This window comes from Anolis carolinensis, unplaced genomic scaffold, assembly GCF_035594765.1.
Source record: "Anolis carolinensis isolate JA03-04 unplaced genomic scaffold, rAnoCar3.1.pri scaffold_13, whole genome shotgun sequence".
NCBI classification, from domain to species: domain Eukaryota; kingdom Metazoa; phylum Chordata; class Lepidosauria; order Squamata; family Dactyloidae; genus Anolis; species Anolis carolinensis.
Genome location: NW_026943824.1, coordinates 8,858,323 through 8,873,044, shown reverse-complemented (window position 1 = coordinate 8,873,044; position 14,722 = coordinate 8,858,323). Strand labels below are relative to the sequence as shown.

General features: G+C 40.4%; 1 protein-coding gene across 3 annotated transcripts in view; it reads left to right on the top strand.

Annotated features, from left to right (window-relative positions):
- The first annotated feature begins 589 nt into the window (after nucleotides 1-589).
- The window catches only part of vwa3a (von Willebrand factor A domain containing 3A), a 33,199-nt gene continuing 19,066 nt past the window's right edge, over nucleotides 590-14,722 (top strand). Inside the window, exons 1-12 of one of the 3 annotated variants that reach the window (XM_008123202.3) lie at nucleotides 590-725; nucleotides 1,176-1,247; nucleotides 1,339-1,465; nucleotides 3,475-3,599; nucleotides 3,673-3,747; nucleotides 4,890-4,944; nucleotides 5,360-5,458; nucleotides 5,624-5,730; nucleotides 10,241-10,366; nucleotides 10,514-10,622; nucleotides 11,783-11,848; nucleotides 12,343-12,468. In XM_008123202.3, coding sequence (XP_008121409.2) covers nucleotides 1,204-1,247; nucleotides 1,339-1,465; nucleotides 3,475-3,599; nucleotides 3,673-3,747; nucleotides 4,890-4,944; nucleotides 5,360-5,458; nucleotides 5,624-5,730; nucleotides 10,241-10,366; nucleotides 10,514-10,622; nucleotides 11,783-11,848; nucleotides 12,343-12,468 — 1,059 coding nt within the window. In that variant the 5' untranslated portion in view covers nucleotides 590-725; nucleotides 1,176-1,203. Of the gene's footprint in view, nucleotides 865-1,175; nucleotides 1,248-1,338; nucleotides 1,466-3,474; nucleotides 3,600-3,672; nucleotides 3,748-4,889; nucleotides 4,945-5,359; nucleotides 5,459-5,623; nucleotides 5,731-10,240; nucleotides 10,367-10,513; nucleotides 10,623-11,782; nucleotides 11,849-12,342; nucleotides 12,469-14,722 lie in introns of all 3 variants that reach the window. The other 2 variants (XM_062964435.1, XM_008123203.3) reach the window with 2 other exon arrangements.

The window sequence follows — 14,722 nt, the reverse complement described above, 5'->3', positions numbered from 1 at the left end:
CCAGTGGCACAGTGGGTTAAACTGCTGAGCTGCTGAACTTGTTGACCGAAAGGTTGGTGGTTCGAATCCAGGGAGCGGCGTAAGCTCCTGCTGTCAGCTCCAACTTCTGCCAACCTAGCAGTTCGAAAACATGCAAATGTGAGTAGATCAATAGGTACTGCTCTGGCGGGGAGGCAATGGCGCTCCATGCAATTATGCCATCCACATGATCTTGGAGGTGTCTATGGACAACGCCGGCTCTTTGGCTTGGAAATGGAGATGAGCACCAACACCCAGAGTTGGACACAACTAGATTTAATATCAGGAGAAAACCTTTCCCTATGATGATGCTATTTATTTATACCCCGCGTTTTCTCTCCGCAAAGCAGACACAAAGTGGCTTACATTTTAAAGCGTTTCAATACAATTTGAAACTTGCCAATATGGAAACGATAAAACAGAATTAAATACCAATGTTATTTCACTCTTTGTCTGTTGCACTTGAAGCAGTTGTCTGCTATTGACTTCCATCGATGTTGGTTCTCGACTGTCTTTTGTGAACACGTTAATTATGCAGAAAGATGCTTCTTCCCTCTGGCTGCAGCTGCACCCAGTGCTCCCCTCTCCTGTGTGGAGAATGGTTGCTTCCGTCGCCCTTGGCAACAGGAACACAGCCCAGGCCAAGGGAGTGTTCCCTGGGCCTGGCCTTCCCATGTGCAGAAGGAGGGGTGCCTGGAAAAGTCAGGGTGAGTCCAAGCACTTTGGAGGAGGCTGTTTGGGAGGCATTGGGTCCCAGTTCAGGAGAGAAGAGGGGCATCACTTCAGCCAACCAAAGGCTACAGAGTTGGCTTTGAATAGAAACGGATAAGTGAGGAGAAATCCTGAGTATGTGCAAAGTTGTTTTGATATTACCTCAGAGAAGGAGCTACTACAGGCCTGGGCCAAGTTGGGCCCTCCCTTCAGAGGTTTTGGACTTCAACTCCCAGCATGCCTCACAGCCTCAGGCCCCTTCCTTTTCCCCCTCAGCCGCTTAAGCGGCTGAGGGGGAAAAGGAAAGGGCCTGAGGCTGTGAGGCATGCTGGGAATTGAAGTCCAAAACCTCTGAAGGGAGGGCCCAACTTGGCCCAGGCCTAGTATAGACAGTTCACTAAGCAAGGCAAGATGCTATTTGAAAACTGCTTTTCCTTTTCAAACAGAAAGTCTTACATTTTGCCCAAATAGAAGATGACGCACTTCCTGGACAATGAGCTATTCTTTAAACATCTGAGGTAAGACCACTTTTATCCTTCGATACACAGAAATACAGGAACGGGTACTGATGTGGTGCTGCAGTAACCATTGTTTATGCTCCTTTTGCAGCATAAATGCGGAATCAAATGTTGCTTTGCCAAAAGGGCGCAGATCTTGGCAAAACGTTTCCGTAACAGACTTTGAAAAGGATAATGGATTATTGGTTACTAATATCAACCAGACACAGGATTTACTGGTAATGTATGCAATCAGTGAAACTAAACGGGCTCAAGCTGCGAGGTTTATTATGGGACAAACATTTCCATTCTGCAGTCTGATCATATGCGTATAATTCTTGGAGGAATGAGGGTCTGCCATATGTATACTGAATATATGTTTTTCCAAGATAGTGAAATTTGACAATCTGTCGAGGGTGCTTTGAATGTGATTTCCTGCTTCTTGGCAGGGAGTTGGACTGGATGACCCATAATAATAATAATAAATAATAAAACTTTATTTATACCCCGCCACCATCTCCCCGTGGGGACTCGGGGCAGCTTACATGGGGCAGAGGCCCAAACAACATAAGGACAAAATATAAGTAACATAATACAATCATAATATAGAACAGATAAAACAGTATTTATTTATTACAATATTTATTACAATATTTATATCCCACCCTTCTCACCCAACAGGGGACTCAGGGCGGCTTACAATAAAACGCATATATAAAAATTATACAGTGCAATATAAATCAGTTAAAAATTATTATTAACTTACATCAGTATTCATAAAACACATTATAAAATACAGGTAGGTGTGTTCAGTTCAAAAAAGTGGGTCTGTCAATTGAGTTCAGCGTACATGATGATAGTTAACGCTGCCAATTATTATTCAAAAGCCTGGCCCCATAACCAAGTTTTAACCTTCCTACGGAAGGATAGGAGGAAGGGAGCATGCCTGACTTCAATGTAATACAATATATCAATTAAAACAACAATACAGGATAAAAAATTACATTAAAAACACATAAATGGTAAGACCGTAATAAATACAGGATAGATTATTAAAAACCCTCTGGGGCTGATTAATTAATGACTGTATCTCCGAAGGCCTGCTGAAACATCCAAGTCTTCAATTGTTTCCTGAAGGAAGATAGAGAGGGAGCCAACCTAATCTTCCTGGGGAGGGAGTTCCAGAGTCGGGGAGCCACAGCCGAGAAGGCCCTCTCTCTCGTCCCCACCAAACGCAGTTGTGAGGAGGGCGGAAGCGAGAGGAGGGCCTCCCCAGAAGATCTCAGCGACCCAGTGGGTTCATAGGGGACGACGCGGTCACAAAGATATGCAGGTCCTGAACCATAAGGTCTCTTCAAATTCTATGATTGTATGATTCTAAGTTGGAGTCAGGTAGATAGATGAGGAAATATTTCAAAACCGGACAAAGCAGTTCTGTTGCAGAAGCTGTCTTTTAAACTCCCAAAATGAAATTATTATTATTATTATTATTATTATTATTATTATTATTATTATTATTATTATTATTATTATTGTGCTGTTTTCTGGCAGTGTATATTTCTGCCAGTGCCAAAAGATCTTAGCCGGTATTTGGAAACAATAAACATTGACAAAATCACAATCTGTCAACTTCAAAAAGCCACCTTACTGGGATCTGCACGCATCTTCCGAAAATACACACAGTCCTAAACACTTGGGAAATGTTTGACTTGTGATTTTGTAATACGAAATCCAGCATATATATCTTGTTTGCTGTGTCATACAATAATAAAAAGTTGCAAATAATTAAGATTGCCAAACTTGTAGTTGCAGAACCAGGTCTTTTTGCAAGCAACTGATCATCTGGATCCCTTTTCAGTCTGGCATTTAACCTTGTTTGGGATCTGAAATCATCTTGAGCCACTTTCATATTGCTAATGGTATCTGAGGCATGGAGAATGGAGTACATCTTTCTCTTTGATCTCTTAATAACATGATTTTAGTGCTGTTAAGCCTTCTGAGGGACACTTTCTTAAATGGGGCTGGAGTCATCCCTGTAGTACTTTTTCTCAAGCTTTCTTGATGGGTACCATACTTATGTACTAGCATATAGTCCTGAAAGTGAAATCTCATAAGATTGGTTCTGCACTGTATCTTGCAACATCATGTCTGTGCATCATAACATAAAGTACTTCTTTTTATACCTTTATACCTTCTTTTTAACCCCTTTTCATACTCTCTAATGTAATTGTTCTTCTCTTGCCAACAGAGACTTAGGAATACTGCTGTACTGTTCGCAGGGTTAAAAGCCACAGATAACTGGGTTAAAGTCTATGGTCTAGAAAACATGCACCTCACATTGGACAATCTGGTCAAGAAGGGCAGCGTTGTGATGTAAGTACGCGGTCAACTCATTACAATCTGGTTGTGACTGCTTGCTCATTCAAGTGCACTTGTTTCTTTTTAGAAGTGCAAGCGATGGAACAGAACATATTGAATTTACCAAGGAGGGTGTTCAAGATTTTGAAACTCAGTTACATGCGTAAGTAATCAGCAACATATGTTGTCACTAGGGTACTGAGTTTTCCAGGTTGTATGTCCATGTTCCAGAATGTTTCTGATGTTATTGAATGACAACTTCAATCACTTTTGATTAACCACCATGCAGACTGAGGGATGATGGGAATGGCAGCCCAAGAGTACTTGTGAGTCTGAGGCTGGGGAAAGATTAAAGGACATTTTATAGTCAGGCATCCTATCCAAAAGCTTTGTATCTCAATCCAAATCCCACTCTCCTGACTAAACAGGACAAATGGCATCCTTCCAGATGTTGCGGTATCCCAATTCCCAACTGATCTAGTCATGATGTCTAATGATATAGGAGTTGTAGTACGCATCCAGAGAGCCACATAGTACGCATCCACAGAGCCACATGTTGGGCTGGATTCAGGGTATGGGCCTTAAGTTTGACAAATGTGACATAAACAAACAGTCTCATCTAGTATAAGACAGTTTACCTGTGTCTGCAAGCTATTTCTCTTTTGTGTTGTCGATTACTTCTCCTTTAGTTATTGTTTCCTGAAAGCTGTAGTAAACTGAGAAACACAAATAGCTAGCTTGTTTTTGGTGACTACAACCGATCCTCCAGCTGCACAGAAACTAACTCAGACACATTATTTAAAGTCTCAGCCACAGATTGTCTCGGATGCATTTCATTACCTACAGTTTTTCCTTTCGCGTCAGTCTGCCTTGTTTTTTTAACAATGATTCTGCCAAGTTGGGATTAAATTAATCCCCAGTGAGTAAATTGAACAAGGTGACCTGGTTTCGCTTTGCATCTAACCCCCTCAATCCTTAAATCTGTTTGTTGTGTATTATTTCCAAACAGCCATTCATTGAAATGCATGTGCACACATAGTTCAACGAGGGAGGGCATATTTTGCATGCAGAAAGCCAGAAAATTCAGTCGCTGGCATCTCTAATTAAAAAGGATCTAATTAAGTAGGTGCAGGCAAAAACACATCCACACCACCAGAGACCTCCCCCCAGGAACTATTGTTGTGACCTATGCAGTCAATGTTTGCCCTCTCTCTTCAGAATTATGAACAAAAAACAAAAAACATGTTCTTATCAGGATAATTTCATTATTTGTATTCATTCTGTTTCTCCTTCCCATCTCAACAGAGCTATTGATCTGTATGACAAGCGGATTCAGTGGCTGTTGCAGGGTAGCAGAAAGGTAATGTGCACAATTGATTCACTTTAAAGCCACCATTTATGAATCATGAAGATGAAGGTATAACATGGTCAATATTACATGTCTAGTTATAGGGAACACAGAAGTGATTACAGGGCCATCTGGGTTAACCTCAGGGCAATGGTGTTGGGCAGATATTAAGGGACACATAGAGAGATTTATTTTTGAAATGATCTTCATTATTGTTGTTGTTTGATTCTTTACATGTCTTAGGAGTGGCCACTGCATCATTCTCTCCTGCTAATGCCAAGACTACAGTTGTTGCCAGCAAATTGCTGAGGAATTTAGGAATTAAGTCCAGTGGAGGAAAGGGTTGTTTACAATGATATTTAGCAGTGATCCAAATTAATCACAGCATGGTATTTTTCCAGTTCTTCCCTTGTTTTCTCCCCTCCAGATGTTTGGCATTGTTCAAGGCAGCAAAATTGGAGTGCTGGTTGACGCATCTGATATAAGTTGTAAACCAAGGCTGCATGAATTTCAAAGAGATCTTCTGGTAAATATTACTGAAGGCCAGGTTAGATTTTAATTTCAGAATCACCCTTAAATTAATGATGCTCAGAGTGGGTGATGGGTGAGATATTGGACTGGAAATAGTGAACTTGTAGATTCAAAATTCTGTTTGGTGATGTTGACTTAAACCTTTTGTTTTATTCTTAAGTTGCTAATAGATGAGCAGCTATGCTACATGAAGGAACTGTACTTCCTTGCCTTTGGCACTGATGTTTCATCTCGTTGGGAACAGCCACAAGCAATCAATGTGAATGTGTAAGTGGCTTTGCTCTTCCATTTGTCTATGTCCTCTTGCTTGTTTATGTCATTTCATATCCTCATAGGCCCCACCTCCACTGACCATTTAATGCAGTTTGAGGTTAGCTTCGCCAGTAATAGCAATACAGAGTCATGCCTCAATACAAAACACATAAGCTGGGATACTCAAAACATACAGACCATCCCTACCACAAAATTAGGCTGTTATTTTTTAAAATTATACATCAGCTGCATTTTCTAAAACATTGGCCAGCTAGCTTTCTCTGGTAGTTTTATGTATAACAACAGCAGTTTTATGTGAATTGTAGTAGTTTCCACTTAGTTTTGAGGCCTAATGCAAAGTCCCAGTGCTTATCTAGTAAACTACACAAATAGCTTACAGTTTACAGTCCACCTCTTCCCATATAAACCTTGCTTTGTATGAACTTGGAATGTTATTATAAAAGATCCGGGTTCGGTTCCATTTTAGTAGAGAGCACCCAGACACAGTTCCTTTTACATCAGGAAATGTTTACATCAGGAAAGATTTTAATGCATTGGAGCAATTGCTACAATTACAGTTACAATAGACTGCAAATGTAACATTTCAGACACAATTTAGTAGTGAGCACCCAGACACATTTCAGTTTACATCAAGAAATGTTTACATCAGGAAAGTTTTTAATGCTTTGGAGTAATTGCTACAATTACAGTTACAATGGACTACAAATGTAACATTTCAGTTTCTGGCCGGGTGTGCTGAGGTTTTTTTAATACAAAACATCTGGAAAGGCCTGGTATCTAACAAACGGTCAGTTACATTGCATCAAAGCATCTTTCCTCCTCCAATTGCCGCCTGGCAACATATATGGTATTCCCTCTCCAAAATAATGTAGATTGTGTTTTTGGATTAGTGGAAATTAACAAGGAATTAAGGGCTAAATCCAGTTATCAGTCCCAATTTGAACAGACTCACTGAGATGAATGGCTTTTTGGTAAATTCAGCACTAATGTGCTTCCTATTGATTCTGTAGTTCTACTCTGGTTGGGAAATTGGATTTAACCTGATGGTTTCCCTCATGGTAAGAGAAACTGATCTAAAGGAACCTGCTGAGTTCAATTGCTACACATACTATGGTTTTGCTATTGTGAGATAAAGGTAAGGATTTTCCCCTGACATTAAGTCTAGTTGTGTCCGATTCTGGGGGTTGGTGCTCATCTCTATTTCTAAGCCGAAGAGCCAGCGTTGTCCATGAACACCTCCAAGGTCATGTGACTGGCATGACTGCATGGAATGCCATTACCTTCCCACCTGAGTGGTACCTATTGATCTACTCACATTTGCATGTTTTTGAACTGCTAGGTTGGCAGAAGCTGGGGATAACAGTGGGAGCTCACCCCACTCTCCAGATTTGAACAGCAGACTTTTCAGTCTGCAAGTTCAGCAGCTCAGCGGTTTAACCCGCTGTGCCACCGGGGGCCTTTTTCCTATTGTGAGGAAGCACTAAAAAGTGATTTACTTGTAATCTGAAGTTGTGCCAGCCCAGGAAAAGGATCACCACTTGTCTCTGGTGAGAATAAACCTGTCCTGAGGCTGTTGAATGACAAGCAGTGTGCTTCTTCTTGGAAGAAGAATTTCTAGCAAATGCCTGTAGAAAACAACCAGCTCTGATGTGGAAATAAATACAAAATACCCCGTAAAAATTCATCTAGACAGGGGCAGTAAATGAATGCAATTTATTCAGCCTGGTACATCAGAAAAGAATAGCAATATGTAAACCGACACTCAGACTCCATCCCCAAATTATCACACATCTACTGTTGATACATAAAACCAAGCAGAACTATCCATTTGTGCTTCAGTTATATAAATCCCTGGAATATAATGATTTTCTATATCTCAGCTATGCACAACTTGCAAGGTCGCTTTATCTAAATGTCATGGTTTCCATCCGTTCTTCTGCTTGGCTTTTAGACCTTTATGGAAATTTCCATCAGCCTCTTTGACTGGCTTGCCTGAGCTTTAATGGCTTCTGGAGCAGTGCATCTGGGTAATTGCTCCTTTGCGTCCCAGGGAAGTTGCAGGAGGTTGCCCTGGTGATGTCATTAAGCAGGATGCATCAGCCAAAGATGCTCAGAGCATGTCATTCAAATAAAAACAAAACAAATGCTAGCAAATGAGAAACTTATTTTGTGGTTGGAAACTGAGGTCTCCAAACTCTGCACTGAACAAAAACAAACTTCTCGGTCCTATTTTTAACACCTTTGTAACCCTGAAGCAGCTATTGTGAAACAGCCCAAAGAGGCAAGGGCTAGCATGATACAGTAAAATATGTGTTTGTGTATATATGTTTATTTGCATGCATATGGACAAGTAAATAGCTAGACCTATTTTAGGAATTCTAGGACTTTCTAGAATTCTCACTTTCTTCCTAAGACTCAAGAGAAAGATCTGGACGTTGGCCTGCCAGATACATACAGAAAGCCCAGAAGGGAAATGTGAATATATTACAGTATTATGCAAGTTTGTGTTATGTGGTTTCAGTTATATGTTTCAGTGTCTCTTTATTTTATACTAGCTTGGAGACCCGGCGGTGCCCGGGTCATTTCAGAAAGACATTGTTTGCCTGTGTTCCAAGTGTAGCCTATATCCAATGTCAGGTGGGTTCAGTGGGTGCGGGTGAGCTCCAACTCCCATATGCAAGTCCCATCGTCCAGTGTCCATCCCCCTCCAAACAGAGCCAGTATGTAGAGTAGGTCATGGGGGCTCCATGTACCATGTTTGGTCTTGATCAGTCATTTGTGTGGGTCGCGGTGCTCTCAGGAAGTGAGTGAAGGTATTGGAAGTCCCATCGTCCATGGTCCATCATCCTCCAAACTGCACCTGGGTGTAGAGTGAGTCCTGGGTGTTGTCTGTGTCAAGTTTGGTCTTGATGAGAGATCGATGGGGGTGACAGTGGTCTCGGGAAGTGAGTGAACATACTGCAAGTCCTATCATCCAAGGTCCAAGCTCTTTCAAACCTCACCAAGAGGTAGAGTGGGCCATGGTGGGTCTATGTGCCAAGTTTGGTCTTGATCAGTCATTGGTGGGGGTCACAGTAGTCCCGGGAAGTGAGTGAAGATAGTGCAAGTCCCATCATCCACGGTCCCTCCTCCCCCAAACTGCACCAGGATGTAAAGTGGGCTACCCTGAACTTGTGTGTCAAGTTTGATACAGTTTTGTCATTCATTGCCATCACAGTGGTTTGTGGGAGGTGAATTGGATGAAGGTACTGCAAATCCCATAATCCTTGGTCCATCCTCCATCAAACTGCTGCAGCATGTGAAGTGTGTCATTTGGGATATGTGTGCCTGGTTTGGTTCAGTTCTGTGATTTGTGGCAGTTGCTGTGGTCTCAAGAAGTGAGGGAAGGTACTGCAAATTCCATCATCCTTGGTCCAATATACATCAGGACGTAAAGGGGGCCACAGGGGTTCTGTGTGCCAAGTTTGGTCCTTTTCCATCATTGGTGGGCATTGCAGTAGTCTGTGGGAGTTAAAGTATTTGAAAGTACTGCAAATCCCATCATCTGTGGTCCATCCTCCTCCAAACGGCACCAGGCCATAAAGTGCCTCATGGGGGTTAAATGTGTCAAGTTTGGGCCAGATCCGTCATTTCTGGTGGTCTCAGTGGCCTGTGGAAGGGTCGGCCAGTCAGAAAGCTGCCACATACCCAGATACATACATACAAATATTCACTTTTATTATACAGTAGAGTCTCACTTATCCAACACTCGCTTATCCAACGTTCTGGATTATCCAACGCATTTTTGTAGTCAATGTTTTCAATACATCATGATACTTTGGTGCTAAATTCGTAAATACACTAATTACTACGTAGCATTACTGCGTTTTGAGCTACTTTTTCTGTCAAATTTGTTGTATAACATGATGTTTTGGTGCTTAATTTGTAAAATCATAACCTAATTTGATGTTTAATAGATTTTTCCTTGATCCCTCCTTATTATCCAACATATTCGCTTATCCAACGTTCTGCCGGCCCGTTTATGTTGGATAAGTGAGACTCTACTGTATATAGAGATTCCCTTACTATCTATCCCCTCTTCTTCCCCATAACGCTACTCCTAAGCACCATTAACTTCAAAGACATATGGTAGGTCATAGAAATTAATTCTAAAAAGAGCTCTGAAAATCAGAAAGGTAGGGAATCACTGCTCGAGGCAGAAGAACATGAATTCTCAGTTGGGAGAAATGCTGGAAGCCTGACTACACTTCTCTCAGCAGAGGAAGGAAACAAACTCTTTTCTCAGTGGAGAGAAGCCTGGATGTGCAGAATCATGTACCACTCTCTTGGTCAAGGAAAGACAGAAATCCCTTTCTGTTACATCTGACTGTCAAGCCTTTTGCAGATTGATATTTGGATACTGATAATGTCATGTGTTGATTTGCTATTTGTTTTACATTGTTTGGCCCTTGAACTTGTATCTAATTGTCATGCAATCTATTCTGCTTCCATTCCCCTCTGCTAGTTTACATGAAGCAAGGCAATGGGTGCAGGAACTCAAACCCAGCGGAGGCTGCAATTTGCTAAAAGCTTTAAAGAAAGTTCTTGCCATAAAAGAACTGAATTCACTTGTGATTATTGTTGCAAGCTGGTAGGTCATTTCTCTGAACCAACAGCAAATGCTTACTATTTAACTGCTTGATAAACTTAATCCTTTGATTTAATTTGTTGATCAGAGTTTTTGAATTGTTAATGTTTTCATAATGTTTAGAATAACTTTTCTTCTTTCTCAAACTAGTCCAGATCAGTCTTCAGGAATATTGTCTGACTATATCCAACAAGGTACAGCAGGGAGAGATCTGCTGGTTCATACCGTCACATACGATTGCAGTAGTCACGTCCCTCCTGTAAGTCTGCAGTTGATGTAATGTAGTGCTGATGCACATACTTGACATGCAGGAAGCCCCATTTCAGCCTTTGGGGTCTCTAGTTGCAAAGAAATGGTAGCAAGTGAAGAAGAATCTCCATTTGAGAGTGAAAGTGGGATCTGCAGATGGATAAGAATTGCAACTTTTTGAAAAGCCCTTTAATAGAGTTGTTTGAAAGTTCTAGTTAATGTCAGCACTGAAAATAATTTATCAAAATTCACAAATTTCTTCATATTCAGCATGGAAAAACTGCTAAATGTAATAGAACTACTGAGTGTGATCATTTTGGACAAGCTGCAATGAATAATAGTTGTTTTCTAGTTAGGTTTCAGTTTCTTCTCCTATCTATATATATAAAAGAATAATGAAATTTCGGCCTAGGACAAAACAACAAAACTACACATCCCAGAAACACTAAACTTGGCAGCACAACCATGCCTCTACATTCATACAACAAAAAGAAAAGAAAAATAAAGTCCTAATTAGAGGGAGAGGAATAATTGTTTTGGGTTGTTGTATGTTTATCGGGCTGTGTGGCCATGTTCCAGAAGTATTCTCTCCTGACATTTCACCCACACCTATGGCAGGCATCCTCAGAGGTTGTGTGGCATGGATAAACTAGGATGCCTGCCATAGATGTGGGCAAAACGTCAGGAGAGAATACTTCTGGAACATGGCCAGACAGCCCGAAAGACATACAACAACCCTGTGATCCTGGCCATGAAAGCCTTCGACAACACAATAAATGTTTTTATCCAATTGCTGCCAGTTAGAAGGCTAAGCTCCGCCCACTTGGTTTCCTAGCAACCCACTCAGCCCAGGGGAACAGGCAGAGTTAGGACTCATTTAGGCCTCTTCCACACTGCCTATAAAATACAGATTATCTGATTTTCACTGGATTATATGGCAGTGTAGACTCAAGGCCCTTCCACACAGCTATAGAACCCATTTATAATGGACTTCATGTCCACCTTAACTACCACCAATTCTTCAATACTTTATTTCCCATACCACCATACTTTGCCACAGCAACGCGTGGCCGGGCACAGCTAGTTCTTTATAAAGTTCTAGTTTTGTGACCTTGATACCTTTGAACTCTTTCTATGCTGAACAATTTTCTTTTAATACAATCAATGCAGGCTGTTCTAAAAAGCATGGCAGAAGATGTGAAAGGCAGCTACCACTGCTATTCAACCAAGAGCGAAGTAAGTGATATTTAATCAGAGTTGCTTGTGCTCTCATTTAAAAAGTTGTCATGAAGATTCCTGCCATTTCACAGGCTCATTCACCTGGTTATCTAATGAATAAGAATCTTCCTCTTTCAAGACGCTGATATACAACAGCATAAAAGTGAGCAGATCATCCATATTTTAAGATTCATGGCAGCATTGCTAGAAATTGTTTATTTATTTATTTATTTATTTATTATTTACTACATTTATATCCCACCCTTCACACCCTGAAGGGGACTCAGAGCAGCTTACAAATTATATGTACATACAATATATTATATTATTAGCATAGCACAATATTAGTAATATATATTACTATATTGTATTATACCACTATAGTGTAATATTACATAACACCATAGTGCAAATTGTAAATAAATAATAAAAAATGTGCTAAGCTAGTGAACCTGCAAATAATTCAAAATACGTCTGATCCTTTCCTCAACGTTGCATTGCGGTGCAATCAGGATTGTGACAGCACTGATTTCCACCTTGTCCTTTGTGAACATCAAAAAGCCGAACACTTGCTCAGCATCATAAACGACATCTACCAAGGCAGGATGGGTGACTCGCTTTTTAATTTAATCAAAGAGGTAAGTACTTTTTACTTCAAGAGGTCAGTAGAACTCAAAATTCTTGAATGTCTAGTTATCTAATGTTTGACTTCGACTGCCTCTTATTTGTTGTTAGTTACCTTGAGTCGCATGCAAACAAAATGGGAAGGAAGAAAACAAATAAGTACATACATACCTTAGCAATGTAATAATGCTCGAGATGGTTAATTTTGGTGAATCCTGAACCAAACCAAGCTCTCTTTCTATATTAAAAGTATGTTATTCTTAGGTGCCTTCAAATCAACTTATGGCAACTCTATCATGGTGTTTTCTTGACAAGATTAATTCAGAGGAAGTTTGTGACTGCCATTGTCTTAGACCAGGCATAGGCAAACTTTGGCCCTCCAGGTGTTTTGGACTTCAACTCCCGCAATTCCTAACAGCCTCAGGCCCTTTCCAGTTTGGGTTCCCAGATGTCACTGAATGACAACTCCCATCACTTTGGATTTTCTGCCATGTGAACAAACCACAGCTTCCCAGATGTTCCTATATCACAACTCCCATCAGCTCTAGTCATGATGTCTAATGATGAGGAATAAAGACATTGTAGTCCAGTATCTGGAGGGCTACATAAAATGGCATGATGGGCTGGATTCTGCCCATGGGCCTTAAATTTATCACATGTAAGTTAGGGCATGAGGACAGTAGGTGTGCCAAGTAAGTGTTCCAGTGTGTGATGTAGTAGTTAAGAGTGATAGACTATGCTTTGGGATATTCATGAAACTCATTGTGCGATCTTGGGCTAACCATATTCTTTGGTCTTAGTTTATCCCACTGAGTTCTTGTAGAATTAAGTGATGTGAAGATTAAGAATAGAAATATATCAACATGAGCTCAATTGAGTAAAGGAAGGATTTCAATGTGATGAACAAATGAAATACATAAGGAAGTACTTCAAATATATTGTCTCTACTTAGGGAGATGCCATCAAAAAACATTAGATAGATTCATTTGAATAATTCTCCTTTGATATTGTATCCTACTTCCATTATATATACGGTGTGTGTGTATATATATATATACTAGCTGTGCCCGGCCACGCGTTGCTGTGGCATTGTCTGGTAGTGTTGGTGAAAAATTGTTGAGGTAGTGGTGGTATTGAATGTCTGTTGTATGGTAGTCTTTATGTTTAGTATGCACACTGAAGTGGATTATATGGCAGTGTGGAGTCAAGATAATCCAGTTCAAAGCATATAATATAAGATTCTAAATGGGTTATATAGCTGTGTGGAAGGACCTTGAGTCTACGCTGCCATATAATCCAGTGAAAATCTGATAATCTGTGGAAGAGGCCTAAGTGAGGCCTAACTGTGCCTGTCCCCTGGGCTGAGTAGGTTGCTAGGAGACCAAGTGGGCGGAGCTTAGCCTTCTAACTGGCAGCAATTGGATAAAAACTATTATTCCTCTCCCTGTAATTAGGACTTTATTTTTCTTTTCTTTTTGTTGTATCAACCTAAAGCCATGAATGATGGGTTGTGTTGTCAAATTTCGAGGTTGGGGGGCCTGTAGTTTTGTTGTTTTGTCCGCTGCCCTGATGCCATCACTCTTTTATATATATATATATATATATAATGTTGTGTAGAAATCTTTTCTCTTGTTTTTTGTGAATCATATCGTGAGCCCTGTTATTATGAGATACAGTCAAAAAATCTCCCTTCTTAAAGGCCATGCATAATATTATAAGCCTTGAACTTACTTCCTTGCTCTTGGGCATCTATAGCCTTTCTCCTTTGGGAGACTGTCCTAGATTCGTGAGAGTGTGGAGAAAAGAGGAATGTGCTTTTCCTGTGTAGTGCATGGATTTTTAGTAACTGACTTCTGCAGAATCTTTGCAATCAGAAACTAACTATCAGTTTAAGATACAAATTCTCTAAACATTTTGAAGTTTTTAACCTAACCTGTATCTTTAAATACATGAAGTTATCAATAAACAATCTTGTTATTTTAAAAGAAGTCTGCTTGCATCATTGTCTATTGAAAGCATCTAATAGAAACAAAATATCTAGGTGCCCAGCAATCATCCATTATCAAGTAAACTCTGCTAACCCATTCGATTGTGATCCTAACAGTTCATAATCTATACCCCGATGGGTTGTGATCCTAACAAGTCTAATCCAGTCAGTTCTCAATACTACATACCTAAAATTTCTTGGGTGGAAAGGGATCGCAAGTAGGAAAAGTTTCTGGAGCTCCGATCTAGAGCCGTATGTGTAACCAAGCCAGATTCTGTCTT